The 18987-nt window shown below is 34.0% G+C and overlaps 3 protein-coding genes across 3 annotated transcripts; 2 read left to right on the top strand and 1 right to left on the bottom strand.

Moving 5' to 3' along the window:
• Positions 1-1595: 1595 nt before the first annotated feature.
• LOC104899099 (hypothetical protein) lies at positions 1596-9379 on the bottom strand. The gene is made up of 7 exons (XM_010686235.4): positions 9069-9379; positions 5750-7510; positions 5586-5664; positions 4561-4979; positions 2190-2288; positions 1995-2092; positions 1596-1913 (listed from the first exon to the last, which is right to left on the bottom strand). The coding sequence occupies exons 2-7, from the start codon at positions 7487-7489 to the stop codon at positions 1817-1819; spliced, it is 2532 nt and encodes an 843-aa protein (XP_010684537.2). The 5' UTR covers positions 7490-7510; positions 9069-9379; the 3' UTR covers positions 1596-1816.
• Positions 9380-13137: 3758 nt separating this feature from the next.
• Positions 13138-13767, top strand: LOC104900358 (uncharacterized). The gene has a single exon (XM_010687774.2). It carries the CDS (start codon positions 13138-13140, stop codon positions 13765-13767), a length of 630 nt encoding a protein of 209 aa, XP_010686076.2.
• Positions 13768-14049: 282 nt separating this feature from the next.
• Positions 14050-14613, top strand: LOC104900368 (uncharacterized). Its single transcript, XM_010687784.2, has one exon. It carries the CDS (start codon positions 14050-14052, stop codon positions 14611-14613), a length of 564 nt encoding a protein of 187 aa, XP_010686086.2.
• The last annotated feature ends 4374 nt before the right edge of the window (positions 14614-18987 follow it).

Genomic DNA, 18987 nt, shown 5'->3' with positions numbered 1-18987 from the left:
TGGGTTCAAGATTGGAGAGCTTGTGTAGTGAGCGCCAACCCTGTTCGTCAGGAAGAAGGATGAAAGTCTCAAACTGTGCATAGACTATAAAGAATTGAACAACGCCACGGTCAAGAACAAGTACCCCTATCTAGAATGAACTCTTTAACTAGTTGAAGAGAGATTTAGTGTTCTCTAAGATCCACTTAACATTTGGTTATCATTAGTTGAGGATAGCTAACCAAGATATCACTAAGACTGCATTTATGACTCGATATGGTCATTATGAATTCACCGTAATACCTTTCGGATTAACTAACCACCCCCGGTCTTTATGGATCTCATGAACCGCATCTTTAGGTCTTATTTGAATAAATTCTTAGTGGTATTCATAGATTATATCCTGATCTACTCCAAGGACTAGAAGGAGCAAGAATAACACCTAAGGATAATCCTAACCATCCTAAGGGACAACCACTGTTACGCCAAGTTCTCCAACTGTGGATTCTAGTGAGTGAAGATATCCTTCGTAGGACACTTCATCTCCAAAGGAGTATATCCTAATCTACTCCAAGGACTGGAAGGAGCATGAAGAACACCTAAGGATAATCCTGAACACCCTAAGGGACAACCAGTGTTACGCCAAGTTCTTCAAGTGTGAATTCAAACAAGAGAAATATCCTTCCTAAGACACTTCATCTCTAAAGAAGTACCAATGGACTCAGCTAAGATACAGGCTGTGAGTGAGTGACCAACTCCTAGGAATGTGACTGACGTGAGGAATTTCTTTGGGTTAGCTGGTTAATATAGGCGCTTTGTGAAAGACTTCTCTCGAGTAGCAAACCCCATGACCTTACTCATGAAGAAGGAAAAAAATTTCATATGGAGTGAAGACTGCGAGAAAGCCTTCCGAGAGTTAAAGGATAAGCTAACCTTTGCACCGGATCTAACTCTACCAGATGAGACCAAAGGATTCTAAATTTACAGCGATGCTTCAAATAAAGGTCTAAGTTATGTGCTCATGCAAAATTGTAAGGTCATAGCTTATGCATCGTGTTAGTTGAAACCTTATGAGAACAATTGCCCTACTCATGACTTGAAACTAGCTATAATAACGTTTGCATCAAAGATATACACACATTGTCTTTGTATAAAATCTTTACTGACTCAAGTACATCTTTACCTGGAAAGATCTTAACATGCGTCACCAACGATGGCTAGAACTCATCAAGGATTATGACTTTGACATACAAAATCCAGAGAGAAAGGCCAATGTAATAGCACACGCACTTACTAAAAATTAAGTCATGGAACCATGGCTTAGTGGTAGACATAACTGAATCAAACCAATGAAATAAAAAAAATCTAACGAAAATGCACCTGCTTCAACGACTGATGAAACTATTTTATTTGTTAATAAATATACAAGAGGGAAGAATCGGTGAAATTCAAGCGATTGATGAGATTGAACGTTTTTTCTCTGTTTGTGATTCACTAGTGAAACAGGATTGGAGATGAGAGAATGAAACGTCAAGCTTTTTGAAAGGCAATTGCGAGAGAATTGTTTCCTACGAGATTTTGGTTGCCTTTGGCATTACGTCACTTAACTCCTTGAATATAAAAACATATGATTTTCATACAATGACAAAATGGGCTGCCAAAATATAAAAGTCAAAAGATTATCAAAGGCCCTCTTGGTGAGAAGGCTAATCAAGCCAGCTTGTGGTTGAGTCTAGAGACATAAGTCATCCAACATTACACTTACAATTACAATATACTTTGTACATACACATCCTATGCTTTCTCCTTTCACATGGCATATTTAAACCAAGTAGTCCTACAAAACCTTGACATGACATAAGCTTTCTCCAGCTTCATCAGCAAAGATGATCTTTCTCACTTTGCGACTTGTAGGAGAAAGTTTTTGTTCATCCCTGAAAAAAAACATTGAGTTAAGAAATGATAGGAAATTGATGTAACGATAAAGAATAACAGTTACAAGGAAGAAAATTTACTCTTCTGTATCCAAGATGGGATCATTGCATATCTTTGAGTCTAGAATATGCTCAATATTGCTCTTTTCAGGAGAAGCACCATTTGTTTCGGATAATTCCTATTGGTTAACAAATTCAATTAGGGTTGATAGATTGAATCATTTCAATCCCAAATCAAAGACAATGAAATGCATAAAATTTGAGAAAAACAATTACCATGATTTTGCAAAAACGATTGCAATCCCTTGCCATCATAGACAACCACCTCTTTGTTGTTTCCTCCACCTTTTTAGCATTCTCAACTGCTACTCTGGCCTAAAGTAACCAAATGAATGTATATGAGATATAGCTTTGCCAATTACAAGTTTCAGGCAAAAGAAAATATAAAGATGTGGAGTGTACAGCTTTAATGCTGCTATTTTACCACAAAGGACAGCATAACAATCAACAATATCCTGCTGGACTTCTGGTAGCGAAGAATTGACACAAATAAGTACAATTTTCATACATCTTCTTAATTTAATCCCAACTCCTAACTATTCATGAATAACCCTAAGTTCTGGGGCACCTTACTCAAATAATCCGAAATATTATCTTCTCATGTACATCATACCCCAAAAAGGCCTAAACAGAGATGGAAAATGACACTGTATACTAGTATGTCGAAAAAGTTTTTTAAATATATGGGATCAATTCTAAGAAAACATAGAAACTTGGATTATTCAAGTAAAAAATTCATCAAGTAATTGATAAAGATTAGCAACAGAGACATCAAGCCCTAATAGAATCCTCCAAGTAGAGAGCATAGCTTGGGTGTTGAGACAAAACCAATCATAACCTCAAGCTCAGCAATCATTTATGGTCTTATCAAACAGATTGACTCCATATGTATATTTACGAATGAGAACCATGACATGACACATTCACACAGATGTTTATCCTCGTACTTGCACACATGGAGAAAACAAATAAACCACAGCACACATTAACATATACTCTCCTCTAAAGTTGAGTTCCTCCTACCCTTTCTCCAGCTTTATCGACTATACAAACAAAGCAACAGAAAAAAATCAGGATTCAGCAATTAGCATAAGACAATAATAAACAAATAGAACTCAAATTTCTGAACTCAACCAGCCAAGTCAACAAATAATCTACACAGACAATTACAAAAACAAGTTTGTATCTCAAAGAAATTGAAATATGATCATGAGAAAGTATTGGAACAATGGAACCAATGATGAACACTCATCACATGCATCAATTTCCATGCTGGGTTCAACCACCATCACAAGCAGCTATTGCTACGTAGTGTACTTCCACACCAGTATGGCCTATTATGTGAATGTTTGCAATCAAATTTTTAATGGGTACAAGCAATAAGGCTTGTGAACATCTTATGCGTAAGCGAGCATGGATTATTGTTCATGGAGGTTTCTGGAAGTGGCTGAAGATTTTCGAAATAGTTCTAGTTATTAGGACTCATATCAGAGTTATAGGCTTGTTACAACTCTACATAGATTAGAATTTTAATGTTATTAGTTTTTTTGTAAAGAGTACAAGTTATAATGGAACTCTTTGAGTCATAAAAGTCTTTTAGAAATAGAAGTCTTGTAAGTTTAGAAGTCTAATCATGATAGAAATTAATCATGTTAGAACTCTAATAGTGTTAGAATTCTAAAGTTGTTAGCAGTCTTATTTAATTAGAAGATTAGAAAATTTATCTTTACCATAGGCGTGTAGGATTTGAATTAGTTTACTGATTTTATCTTTTCTAGTTCTAGTTGATTTAGGTTTCTTTTCTGTATTTGAATAGCCGAGAGTAATGAATAAAAATTAAGATTTGATGAATCGAAATTTCAAATATGTTTGTCTATTGAGCTTTGGACGTACTTCTTTCCAATTTTTCATTGTTTTTAGGGAGTGAACCTAAACATAAAAACCTTAGATTTTGGGCAAGTGAAACCTAAATCTAAGAGATATTTGTGAGTTAGTGAGTGAAGCTAATAAACCAATCTAAAACCCTTTCCTAGTTCAATTTTAAGGTAAAGTTAAGCCCTAAAAGTTAATTACAATCCTTAGTGGAGATTAACTAAGCAAAGGTTATTCGAAGCTCAGCAGATTCCATTTGGAATCATATCAACATCCTAGAAGAGCCTACAGTGAAATCAATGTTACCTAATTCGATATATGCTTTAGTACATTGAATGGGTATGTGATCACAATACGCTACCTAATATTGTATAATTAATCCAAAAAATTTCCATTGTGGGCCTATGGTATTATACCATGAACCCTGTACCAATTCACACATCTCGGATCGTGGTTCACGGGGGATTAATGAATTAGGTAACACTGCGTGAAACGTAGGAACAACACTATATTTTTGGATACCCCCCCATTTATGTATCATGGGACATAGGGTACTCACTATAATTCTTGTACAAGGTCATGTAATTGAATTTCATAGACATGCAAAACTACCATGGAAAACAATAAGCCAGCGTAGATAGGAGTAAATAAATAAAGGTGATAATATACAGATAAATATTCTCAGAAAAAGTGGAACTTATACTTGTCCATTTACCTTGTCTGCGTTGTATCTTGATGTTGTACACGTCCGAGGATCAGAGTGCAATGTATCTACAACCATTTCTTTCATCGACTGCAGTTCCGACAAAAGCTTTATTGCAAGGCGTTCACTATCAACCATCTGCTGCTTTGAGAATGCTATAGCATTTTGTGAGCAACTTTGAGAAGTACTGCATGTACTGGGAGCATGTACTAATAAAGGAGAAGCATGTAGACCATTAACAGTGCCATTTATAACAGAAAGTTTCCTCTCATATCTTCCTTTCTTTAGTGTTTTCCAACTACTGCTTCTGTTCTCAGCCGTACGTAAAGCCTCCAGCCTTTTTGATGTAAACATGATTCGAGTTTTCTCAAGATTTGACCTTGAAGACGTATCCACACAAATCTTCTCAAAGAGCAGATTTTCCCTACAGGCTGTTGAAAGGGAAATTATTACACCAACTGAACTGAAAAAGACAATTAATCCTACTTTCTTTACTATGGTCCAAAACTAATATTTGAAACTAATCAAAGTTCAATCCTTCACAATTACCTCCTAAACATTGAGGATAGCAAAAATTGAGGGAATGGTAGGGAGGGAACGGGAAGAAAAGGAAGGCAGGGAGAATGAGTTTGATTCCTTCCAAATCTTTCCTACATAGGAATGGCGTTTTTCTATTAAGAAAGGAAGGAAAATGAATCCTTCCAATTCCCTTCCGTTTCAAACTGTTGTATCCAAACAAGGGAATACGAATCCCACCACTTTCCTTCACTCCTATTCAATCTAAATTCCCATATCTAAATAAACTGTAAGTCATCAAGGATTTTATCGTGATTGCATGGCAACCTGGTCAAGACACACCATAGCAGAAAAGATCTGAATGTTAGCAAACTCTTTAATTTTTCATGTTAGATTGACCATTGTAACCGTATGTTTTTCAATTATGATCCACTTTGATAAGAGGTGATTTGGTGCACAAAAGTTCAAAATCATACAGATTTAGGTCAATTCATGGAAGTAACGTGCTAATATTAACTTACGAAGAATGCTAGTATCATCTTGTGTTTCAGTGCAATTCATAGCCCTGCACAGCCTTTCCTTAGAATCTGGAGAAATCATCTACAAAGAAACAAAAGTTTATTTAGGTAAATATTAGTTTCTTTTCTCCCCCTCGTTTTAGGGGCTTGAGGTGAGATTACGTTACCTTTCTGGCTGAGAAGAGTCTTTCAGGAGGTTGCTGCTCCAGCTTGTTCTCGTAGCACCCTTTACTAGCTGCTGATTTAATATGTTGGTCCATATCATTGGAAGGCCGTATATCAGCAAAACAGGTTAGAGGGGCGGCAGCATTATCAAGCATCAATGATTCATTGTCCTCAACTCCAGATGTAACATTGTGCAAGGATTTGATACTAGTGACCAAGGGCAAACATTCCTTGTTTTGCAGTGCTACATCACAATTTTCAGGGAGTCTTCTTATTGATTTTTCTTCAGTAATCAGATTGTTAACCATAGATCTACCAGCTTCACCATTATTACTAAATTCTGAATTGTGACAGTTACTCTTAAGACTCGCCGGAGATGTCGGCATCTCTTCGGTACTAACATCAAGTACTGGCAATTGTTTATCTTCAACTGCAGATACAGTGTTATCTAGGGAAGACATATCATTAACTGGAGGCAAACATATATCAAATTTAGAAATTAAATTGCAATTTGAGGCAGCACTTCTCATGGCTTCTTTAATGTCTCTGTTGTCATCCATTAACTCAATTGCTTCACCAATATGTTGAGAAACATTACAAAGAGCCACTGCTTCACCAATACTTTGAGAATCATTACACGGAACCATACAAGGAATATGTGCCTCTGAAGTATCTCCATTAGGTGGAAGTTGATGTGGACTTGGAACATGAAGATAATTGATTTTATCGACTTTCATATCAGAGCTATCATGTCCAAGTAAAACTGTTTCTGTAGGCTCATCACATGTCATAATATCAGTTATGCCTGCCTCTCCTCTGGGTTCTTCTGAACCACAAAAATTCAAAGAATGGTCACCAATAACTACTGAATTATCTACCTCTATAGTCACTTCAATCTTTGAATTTTCAGAATTAAGTGGATTCTTAACTTCAGCACAATCCAGATGTTCGTATGAAACTTGATTGAGACAACAGGTTGACTTTCCTATCGATAAAGGCTGCACTGGATTCTCATGGGACAACTGATCCAAGCATTCTTTTCCCAAATACCGTAACATTGGATCCTGAACTGGGCACCCGTATTCAACAGCTCCAACAGTGTCACTTCTCAAATTTCCAGGGTCATCACTGAGATTCAAGCTATCATGTTCAGCATATTCAGCTTTAACATCCGGGGGCTTACAGTGTTTGCTGGTATCAAGTGAAGTTAGATTAGTAGGTGTTTCCTGTAATCTACCGCCTACATCGCAAGTTGTAGAAGACCTAGAACGAGACTTAACGATGCCTTTCTTCTTAGCTTTTGTTTTCATAAGCACCTTGCGCTTCCAGCTGCCAAGAGTTTCCTTCAAGCAAAGCTCATCAGCTGCAAGTTGAAGGTCACTGACTTCTTGTTTAATAGTTGTCAAATAAACTGATCTAGAAGCTTTTCTTTTGTGGGATTTGCAAATGTGCTTAAGCTGTCTCAATGTAACTGCATCAAAATCCAGCTCATTATCGACTTCTTCAATTTTAACCTCAGTCTTTACTTTATCAAAATCACAAGAGGTCGCCAGTGATCTGTCGACTTTTGGAGGATATTTTGCAAGTGAATCACAAGATTTTGAGTCACAGGATGAATATATATCTTCAATGTTCATGTACTTGGGCCTTGTCTTTCCTTGAGCAATGTTGAGAGTTTTTATTACTCCACCACCTTTGATTACTGCAATGAAGTGAAATTGACTACAACCTCGTAGCTCCATCAATCGCTGTAGATTATAATCCTATTATGATGTCCAGGGAAAATAAAAGCCTAAGAATGTTATTCCACACCAGCAAATAACCTAAATAAAGTATAACATATACTAAGTACTTTAAATACGCAGTATTATCCACTTAAGAACATACAACGATATGTGAAAAGTTTTGGAAAAAGAATAGCAAACACGCTGGAAAGGAGAAGAGAAGTACAAATAAAAAAAATACACAAAACAGGATTTTGACATGCCAAGCCCCCCTACTAAACAATAAGGAGAAACCGCAATCTGGATCTCCATGGAGCCATATACAAATATAACTATAATGAGTGATCATACATGGTGTCAGCTATTATTGAACAGAAGTTGCAAAGCCCTTACATACGAATTTTATACAAGAAAATTTGTAACCTATAACTATAATATTTGAATGGACAACTTTAAGAACCCTCATACTGACCTTATGACCAGAGGACATCTTTATTTAAGGGTCACTTGGAATGGTCAATCATATTGATGAGGTGCATTTACTCGAATCCTTAGAGCCAACAATTCTCCTAGGAAGGTTCACTTATCAATTCGAGAATCCTAGGGAGGTTTAGCTGATCCTCATGCAGATATTATAGTCCATGCGGCTGTAAATATTATTTTTTTGTTGTTCCAATATTACAAGGAGACAAAAAGAAGCCAAATGCAAGGTTACAGAGCAACAGCAGTTAACTCATGGAGTAATTATATATTTTGGAGATTCTAAGACCAACTCATTGGCAGCAGGTCTGAACTAGTTAATTGTACACTGATCTAAGTTATTCCAGTCACTTAAATTACATGGAAGGTTCTAAGGTATACCTAAATTCTTCAATAAAAGGAGGATCACTGTCCCCCTGAATTCTATAAGAAGGAAAAAAACAGAAATAGAAGAGAAATGTGCACCAGCACTTTGGAAGCAATCTGATTAGTTTTAGCACCAGCAGTTTTGAAGCAATCTGATTAGTTTAAGAGGGTATCAAACGGGTTTATCCAGGAAAAAGACTTCAACAACAGGTTTAGAACAGTATCTGGAAACCGAAACTTGACTGAAGAGGAGCAGCTTGATAGGGGGATTTGGTCTTTTTGGCAGACTGAATGGACCACATTGAAGATCCGTAAGGATTGTATCTAATCATGATTGATTATAAATCTATGGCAATACCACGTGAATTATAGAGCTCGAAATGGGATGGACGAGTAACTCGTTTAGCTTGTCGAATCAGCACCAATAACAGAAAGGAAGCAGCTAAGAACTTGTAAAGCTTTACCCTATCTTCTACTTTACTAGCTTGAGTGATTCCACGGAATCATCTAAAATAATACCAGTTCTATTTCTATCATTCAATTGAGCTTCTCGTTGATAAAACCATTCAATTAGTTCAAATCAATTATATTCCAATCAATCATCTGAGTTCAAATCTTTGAGCTTACCAGTGAATAATGTTTTTAAAAAAGAAAAATAAAAAATAAAAAATTCTTCTACTCAAACATTAAAGTGTAAACAACATAAGTTAAATCTTAGAACTTGTAATAGTAAAATTAGTGCTAAACAAACCTTCAAATTTCTGGAAGATCCAACTTCACGATCTTGTCGAGAAAACCTTCAGTTTATATTCTCTCACTCTTCTTCGTATCTGCTCCCCGAATTGAGAGAAGTAAATTGAATTGATGCTAGATATAAGATATTCGAAATTGTAATTTCCTATAGAAAACTGGAATGGATGAATATGAATGTAGGAAGAGAGATGTAATATTCCGTTGTAATGGAGGGTTGTGTGTGCAGCTTCTACGAACTCGAGGGTTAGGGTTAGATACTTCTTCGTTTCTATCTGACTTTTATTTTTCTCTCTCTTTCCTCTTTATTAAAGATGTGGGGGTATCCTTCAAAAGAATAGTGGGGGTAAATTTGGCGCCCATGAGATTTTGGCGGGAGTTCAAGGGGGCTAGGTATTCGAGGTTTGATAAATTTTTGACACTTAGATATATCTAACACAAATTTTCGTGTAACAATATTGTTTGTGTATATAACAAATATTAATTTTGAAGCCTGGGCGTTACACGGGTTATTGTTTATTTTATTTATGCAAATTTTTTGTTAACATTGTTGATTTTTTTGTTGATGTGAATTGAGATTTTTTAACACAATTGTTATATAATTTCTCCATTCTTTTTCTGTTGTAGCAATTACCACTTTGAGTAGTTTATCTATTTGAATCACTTCACTTTTGGTAAAAAAAAACAACTATAGTTGACAATACCGCCTTTACTTTATGTTAATAAAATCATCATTAATTACTCAAATTGTCTCATAAAGTTACGTTTACTTTATAAGGATTTTCTTATCCCCTACTCTAATGTAAACTTCTAAGCTAAACTACCCTTTTTTTAATTACAAATCATGCCCAAACTCATTGTCGCATTAGAAAAAGACAGAAAAAGTATTTGTCGTTATACTTTAATTTCTAAATTTGTTATTCTAATATATAAATTTTATATTTTTAATGTTCAGTTGAATATTGTGGCTAAGTTTATGATTAAATAGTATCCCAATAATTGGTATAATTAACAATAGCTAACACATTTTTAACATGAAAAATAGCTGAATGATACTCTAAGAAAGTAGATGGTAAAAATTTAATAGATGCAGGACAGAAAGAATAGAGAAAAAATATGAGTGTTTGTCACAACTTTAACCTTTAATTATTAGCACATAAATATTAACGCATATAAAATAGAAGATGGAAAAGCAAAAAAGAAGATCATAATAATGGTATCATGAATAAATTAAATTAAATATAAAACTAACCTCAATAATAGAAAATACTATTTAAGAGAAAAAATATATTCATCAATCATGACCATATTAAGACTTATCAAACTTTCTCTTTTTATGATCTCCGACCTCAAATAATGTAATCCCCCATAATTTTAAAGGATTTTATAAATATATTTTAGTATTTATATATTTATATTTAAACACAAGTTAGTTTTAAAATGATTTGACTATTTTAAAAGTCAAATGAAATTAGTTTCATGATTTAATGAAGTTGAAAATATTTTAATTAAGCATGCTTTAATAAAAGTTTTAAATACTAATTTATATTGAAAAAGAAGTCTAATGGAATTGAGGAACCTAAAAATCCAAAAAGGATAAAAGGATAAAGAGTCATATTGATGATTAAAGTCCCAAATTATTTATCTTGTTCATCATCAAATTTCATTAAACCTTATCTCTTTTTCCTAAGCCCAAAAGGAAAGCCTTATAAATATCTTATTACTCAATTATTTTACCCCACACAAAAGAATATTTTTCTCTCTCCTCCTTCCTCACCACACGGCATTCTCTCTCACCTCTTCACCGATTCTTCTCTCTCCCAAATCTTCTCTTCTTCATCAAGTAACGTTTCTTCTTCAACAAGAAACGTCACAAAGCCTTCAAACTTTTCAGAAAACCGTGCGCCTGTGCTGCTGCCGTGATCCTTGGTTCTGGCGCCCATCTTGTCCTCCTCTTTGTTGTTTGTTTTCTTTTCTTCTTCCTCAAGATTCCATTAAAGACTATATTTCTATGCTTTTTTTTAATGTTAATCATGATTATTGGATTTAATTTACTGTTTTAATTAATAATCTTGATTCGTGTATATTTTAGATTATAAGAATAAAAATTCAGATTTGTTATTATGGTTAGATTGTAGTTTTAATCATGAAAACATGAATTTTTAGGGTTTTAATTGCTAGAAAACCATAGTAGCATATTAGATTCTATGAGATTGATTTAGAATATGATTTTAAATATGTTTATATATGTTTAAAGAAGGTTTATTAATTTTTAAAGTGTCTGGAATTTCAGAAAGGTTTTTATTAATGGAGTTTTGAGAGTTTTAATTACTAGTATGGTAGTACTATGCTAGGAATTAAAAGTAATTGAAGTTTTGATATTAAAATCAACTTTTGAACGTATTTAAAGGGGATTTTAAATATTTTCGAGTTGCTGTAATTTTTATTTAAGGGTATTAATTTTGGTTATCTTGATTTCTAGGCGGAGAATATTTCGTAGGAGACTTTTAAGGGATTAAAGTGGCATGCAGACTAGTTTATATTACACGAGGTACATACATAATTGTGTGCTACGTGATTAGTATCATGATTTAAGGAGAAAGAATTTTAGTATCATGTGTAGGAACTTGTTATGTTCATATATATATGATTTCTAATATATGATTATTACATGTTTTATGCCTGTGTGCAAGCATGTGATTTGAGATTTATTATGAGTACTAGATTGTATGTTTGTATGGAATATTTGATACAAGCATGAACAGAAGTTTTATTTAATAATTCGCATGAGGAATTAATATATGTTATAGAGATCGAATCATGTTATTCTTATATTCCCTGACAAGTTTTTATTTTCACTATCTTATGAGGATTATGGGCCTTATTTGGTAAGTTGAGAAATTATACCTTTGTAAAAGTAAGTTTGATTGTTGGCTAGGCTCAACAAATAAGAAAGTTTAGATTAAAAAGGAAAGTAAGTCTTGGATTGTAAGTTGTGATCACTTATTAAATTCTAAGATAAAAGAAGCTCAGTTGTGACTGTCTGGTTATTATTTGTGTATTGCTTGTATGTGAGTCATAACAAGTGATAATTGGAAATTAACGTAAAGTGTAACGAGAATAGTTATATTTAGACTGGTGCACGTCTAGAGTTGGACATTAAGGGTTGGAGTACATGGTGAGCGTGCCATGGGCTCTTCAAGGAATGGATTGATCACCATCTCTCTTTCAGTTCAAAAGTTCCTCGATATCGCAGGTCATTCTGGAATACGTGGTAGCTCCCGTATTTCGTCTTCTTGATTAAGGCATTAGTAGATAAGTCAACTCGTTCCAATAACTATTCCAATTAAAGTAATAAAAAGATGTTTAGAGTTTAGTTCAGTAAAAGTGTCTGCAAATTATTATATGATTATATTATTATTTGTTCCTGCATATTATTTATTAGTATCATGTTAGGAATGCTTATGTTTTAGTATGTAGTACTCAGCTTTGCTGATTACGTGCTTTGTTTGTGTGTGTGATCATGGTTTTGCCTTATTGATCCTGTGATGATCCTTTATGAGGAGCAGATTCAGTATAGCATTGACATTACAGGTTCACAGATGTGCATCATTGGGAATCTGGAATGGAAAGAATGTGTAACTAGTATAGTTTACTTTCTGCATTATGAAGAACATATTTATTAAGTTCGTTTGAATAGGATTAATTAGATTATTTAAGTTCTAAACACTTGTTATTTATTTATTGAGTTATAGTAAAGTTGAAGTTTAGTTATTTGTTTTCCGCTGCAAAATTCTGAATAAGCCGATACGTTATCACACGGGCGATAATACCTTGGTAATTCTAAGTTTTATATTGTAAAGATATTTCTAAAAAAAAGAGAATTATCGAGGTGTTACAAATAAACTAGAAACTCGAACCTTGATTTTCCAATTAGATTTAGTAGAATTAAGTTCATTGAGAAAAGAATAAGATCTGACATACAAATATATGAAAAATAAAAACATAAATAATTATTTATACAACAAATATTTTAGAAATAAGATAAGATCTATAAACGCCGATGGTAGATGGGATATGATGGGATGTGGTGCTCAGAATTCACGTTCACCATGCATCAAAAAAGGAGTTGTAAGAAGGGGTTTCCTAAGTCATTCTCTAATTGTACAAAGCAAGCAAATGACTCATATCCCATCTACCGTCGGCGTCAAGATGCTCCACCTGTACCAGTACGTGAAAATTCGCGATTAACTGTAGATAATCGATGGGTAGTTCCATACAACCTATGGTTGTTGAATAAGTATGATTGTCACATTAATGTAGAGATATGCAGCAGCATTAAATGTGTCAAATATTTATACAAACACATCCATAAGTGTCCAAATAGATTTTTCATGGAAGGTCATAAAGGGGATGAGATTGCACAGTTCGTTGATGCAAAATGGATTTGTGCACCTGAAGTTATGTGGAAATTTTACAAATTTCCAATGACTCGGATGAACCCGTCTGTACACCGCCTGCAAGTTTATTTACCGAACATGCACCAAGTTAGATTCGAAGGAAACCAGCCTATCGAAAGTGTTTTGGCTGACCCAAGGAGCTCCAAAACAATGTTGACTGAGTTTTTCAAGATGAATTTAGTAGATCCTGAAGGCAGAGATTACCTGTATCGAGATTTCCCAGAAAATATAGATGGATGAATTCCACACGTGAGTGGCGCCGAAGGAAAACCATGCAGAGAGTAATTGGTTGTTTGTATGTAGCTTCGGCTCTGGATGATGAAAGGTTTTACCTAAGAATGTTACTAAACCATGTCAAAGGGCCCCAATCATATGAGCATTTAAGGACTGTCAATGGGATACCTCACCCTATCTTTAGAGATGTAGCTGAGTCCTTAGGTCTATTGAGAATGTTAAAAGCATACGCCAACGTCTTAGAAGCAAGTCAGGTAAAAATGTCGTTGGCAGTTAGACGATATCTTAATGTATTGTCAACCATCTGGGTTACGTGTATTGTGGGATGAGTTCTTCCCACATTTGGTTGAGGATTACCCGTCTATAAGCACGATAAGCAACAATGAAATTCTAACTTACAAGCTTCTTAAAGACTTGCATCACTTATTAAGGCCGCTTAGGAAAACAATCTCAGACTACAATGAATTGCCAAATTTACTAGAATCCGTTGAAAACATTGATGAGTTATCTGAAATAATGGAGGAGTATTTTGCAGTTCCAGTTCCTACTGAGGATACCGACTCTATAGGCAAGCTGAATGTCAATCAACGACGTACATATGACACAGTGATGAATGCTATCACTTTGAAAAATGGTGGTGCTTTCTTCGTTGATGGTCCCGGAGGTATTGGAAAATCATATTTGTATCGAGCTATATTAGCTACTGTAAAACGTAGAGATGAGATAGTTATCCCAACATCAACTTTTGGAATTGCCGCCACATTGTTGCACCAAGGGAGAACTTCACACTCAACTTTTCAACTACCAATTAAACTAGATAGCTCATCGTCATGCACCTTTACAAAGAGTTAAAAAACCGGCATTCTTCTAAAATATTCTTCGGTTATTATATGGGATGAGGCACCAACGACACATAGGTATTAGTTTGAAGCAGTTGATTGTTCACTTAAAATTTAATGGGAAATGGCTTACCATATGGGGGAAAAATTATTGTGTTTGGTGGGAATTTCAGGCAAGTTCTACCTGTTATGAGAAATGGAACAAGAGCTCAAATGATTGACGCATCCTTAATAAAGTCTCCATTATGGAATCATATTTCCGTTCTGCAATTGAGAGAAAACATGAGATCCAGACATGACAATGGGTTCGTTAATTTCTTACTCTCTGTTGAAAATGGTGATCAACCTACCATCTCAGATGATATGATAAAATTGCCGAGTTAAATGGTCATACCTACTGTTGCTGATACGTTCATTGATGGTTTGATTGATCAAATTTTCCCCAATCTAAATGAACACATCGGTGATGGAAATTTTATGGTAGAAAGGGCAACTATCACTCCATTGAACGAAGATGTTGATAGAATCAATGACAAGGTCATCGAACGATTTCTCGGAGAAGGACGAACTTACTACTCATTTGATACAGTGCATGATGATACAAGAAACCTGTATCAGCAAGAGTTCCTAAATTCAATTGCAGCATCAGGATTGCCTCCACGTGTGCTTAAACTGAAACCTGGTGTTCCTTTAATGTTACTCAGGAATATTAATCCTTAAAATGGTCTTTGTATTCGAAATCGACTAATTTGTCATTCATTAAAGGATCATTTCATCAATGCTGAGATTTTAACTGGACATGCAAGGGGAAATAGGGTCTTTTTGCCAAGAATTTCGTTGAAAATTGCTGAAGATATTAGGTTACTTTTTGAGATGGTCAGAAAGCAATTCCCTATAAAGTTCGGTTTTGGTTTAACTATAAATAAGTCTTAAGGGCAAACCATCCCACATGCTGGGCCATTGGGATATATCTTCCTGATCATGTATTTAGCCACAGATAGTTGTATGTTGCACTTTCGCGTGAGAACACGACAAAGATTGCAATCAACAATGAAAAGATTAAAGGAAAGGAAGGAGTGTTCACAAAAAATGTTGTCTATAAGGAAGTTTTGTTACTTTCTACATAGTGTATCTTACATTTAAATATATCTTAGTACCATATTTCCATGAAATTTAATTATTGTGATGAATTATACTTTGTGATAGTATGTAGTTTATATGTGGTTATAAAGTATGCAAATTTTTAGATTTAAAAGTATTAATTGAAAGTGATGTTTTGTATATATTTGCATGTAATTGTTAGGATGGAATATCATTGTACACCCATTGCCCATTTATTTCCTTGCGGAGTACGGAGAAATGATGTCTGAGCATGATTAGTTGATAATTTCGACATTTTCACCTTCACACACATCGTGGAGCTAGCAAACAAATTTGGAAAATGATTTTTGCAGATAGTGAGATAAATCTTTTAAATTACTCTTATTATAATGTCAAATTTGCTTCTCATTATTACACCCATAATATTATTATCATTATTGTCTTTATAGAGTAATGACATACAATGCATTGTATTCTCCCCTCATATTGAGAGATTTCTTGGGAGATTTCAAGCAGGCTACATCTATGTACTCCAATCTGTACAGATTGTGCATGCTGATTACACAAATGATATTGTTCACGATTACAAATAGATATTGTTGATGGATGCATCTTATGTCATTGTTGAAGATCAAGATGACCTTGCGATTCCCGTTTTTTATTACAAGAGAGTGTCTTTATCTCATACATGGTGTCATGTTGATAGTAGTGACAGATTATTCGGTAAAGTATATTTATTTCCAATCATATACATGTTGTCACTACAAAAACACATCTTTGATGCATGGTGAACGTTTCTCAGATGTCATTGGAATGCTCGATGTATCACCGATTCAGCCGGTTGGAAACAACTCTTTTAAAAGAGATGTTGCAATAATGGATAACACGTATGTGCACGTTCTTTATTTAATATCACAATTGAATAGTATGGTGCATTGCTTTTTTTAACGATTACACAACTATAATCTTTCCAGGTGGATCATTATCAAATTAATGGTTTGGAATGATTATGTTCATGTCTTCGAAGATGGACCATTTGATTATGGTAAACAACATTCGATTGTTGTTGCATGTGGGCTTCATATGAAGATTTACCACGATATGAATAACGTCCCTTTTCATACAACAAAGATATTACTTTTAAATTTTGGGTATATTTATGGCTGGACATGATTAATTTTTGGAATCATTTATATGAATAGGGGTATATCTTACAACAGGCTATTATAGCAGAATATACTTAAATACAAAGAACAAATGTACCACTTTATTATTTGCATGGTATGCAACATTCAATTCTACACCAATCAGCTAAACCGAAAAAATTCTACGCACCATTAATATGTATAGCAAATTGATTCTCACATATTGCTGATTTAGGTATGACACAGAGAAGGTGGCACGAAAACGGCTTGTGGCTTTCCGCTCATGTCTATTTGCAATGCATTTTATAATACCATTCGTACTCGGATATCTAAATTACCTACTATAAAGAGTGTAAATAACTACAAACCTTTTCAATTTGTTTATTAGTGGAATTATAAAAAAACAAATAACGTATATTTGTTGTCTCCTATGATAGGTTCATTATCGTCGATTAGTCGCTCATGTGAGGCGTATTGAGTCACAAGCTGCTGACATCATTTATGAAGCATGTAACCGTTGTCTAAGAAAATTCTTCATCACTCAAACGGTCCATAGATGTGTATGGTGCAATCTAACAAATGTTGCAACTATTCCAAGATATAAACTTTACAACATTATCTAAATATATTACAAATATTCAAAAATGTTATTGATTGTGTTTTTCCATTAACAGATTAATGCTTCGACTCATTATTGCTGATAAGAGTGGTGAGATGGGAGTAACATTGATGAATGACCTAACTAAGCACATGTTGCGGTGTACTCCGACTGAAATCAAATCACTACTTCAACAGATTTGTCAAGTGTTCCAAACAATTTTTTATTTCATATCGTTTTGCAACTAAAAACTAATATCTCTATTAATTGCAGCCTAATGGAAGATCAACAGTTTTCAACAAAGTTATGAAAGGTTTTGGTTTCAAAGAATACTCATGGTTTTTACATCACCAAGTAAAACCATGGAGATTAATTAGTTCCACACTGTTGATTACATATTTGAAGTGGACGGGACTGATGAGTGTGTGTGGATTTTCAAGAAAATTAGTTAAAGTCAACAAAAAAATAGTTAGAAATGCAATTCCATTACTTATACTTATTTATTAAAGTGTTTTTAAATACTATTTGTAAGTATTTTAAAGAATCTTATTCACAAAATGGATGTGAACTTAGATACTAACTTTTATAATCTGTTTGTTTACAACTTAGTAATAGTTATGTCTAAAAATATCATCGCACGCATCGCGTGCATAAAAAGCTAGTATATATATATTCGATGAAGTTTCTAGGCTTGCCTTTCCTAGTTTTTTTAGTTCTTTCCTAGCAACTCTCTGCCATAATCTGTTGTCAAACCCACGAGTGTTGCACTCTCAAGCTGATTACCACATTGTGCCGGAAAAAGAGCTCCAGAAGCATGATAAACTGCCATTTTCAGCAATAACACTGACATATACAATGCACTAGCCTGAAAAAAAGTTTATATAGCAAAAATCAACACCACATAATTAAAATACAAATCTATGACAAAAACAAGACTTTATACACTATAGTAGTTGACAAAACCACATAAAATTTGTTTCTAGAGTATAATAGTTGTCAACTGTACTAATCAAATAAACTAAAAGTGCAAGAGTTAACTATTAATCAATTGCTCCCATGGTTTGGTAAATCATAAGGCTACATATATTGATCAGAGAATTGTTGTATTGCTTGCATAATTCTAGGCTATTGTTGGTTTTGTTTTATACTTGATGCATATAAAACACAACCAAAACACAACAGAGTAGAAATTTCAAAATCGGGCCACATATACTCGAATTATGTAATATCCAGCAAATAAATTAAGATTAATTTATGCATACCAACTATAGCTAACGCAATCTCAAACTAAAAACTAACTTGATTAATCTTATGCATAATCTAACTTTCTTACTCGAATAATTTCATATCAACTAAAACTAACTCTTACAACATTAATATTCTTTATCAAGATTCTTAAATTATAATTTGTAAGCCAAAATAATTAAATTTGGAATTGGAAACTATAACTTGATGATTCTCCAAAGTAATTTATTTATAGAGTGTTATCATAAACGAAATCAGACTCAAGTTCTAAATGAGTTTCAAAAAGAAAAAGCATATA

Source organism: Beta vulgaris, chromosome 1, assembly GCF_026745355.1.
Source record: "Beta vulgaris subsp. vulgaris cultivar EL10 chromosome 1, EL10.2, whole genome shotgun sequence".
Lineage (NCBI taxonomy): Eukaryota > Viridiplantae > Streptophyta > Magnoliopsida > Caryophyllales > Amaranthaceae > Beta > Beta vulgaris.
This window is presented reverse-complemented; position numbering and strand designations above follow the sequence as displayed.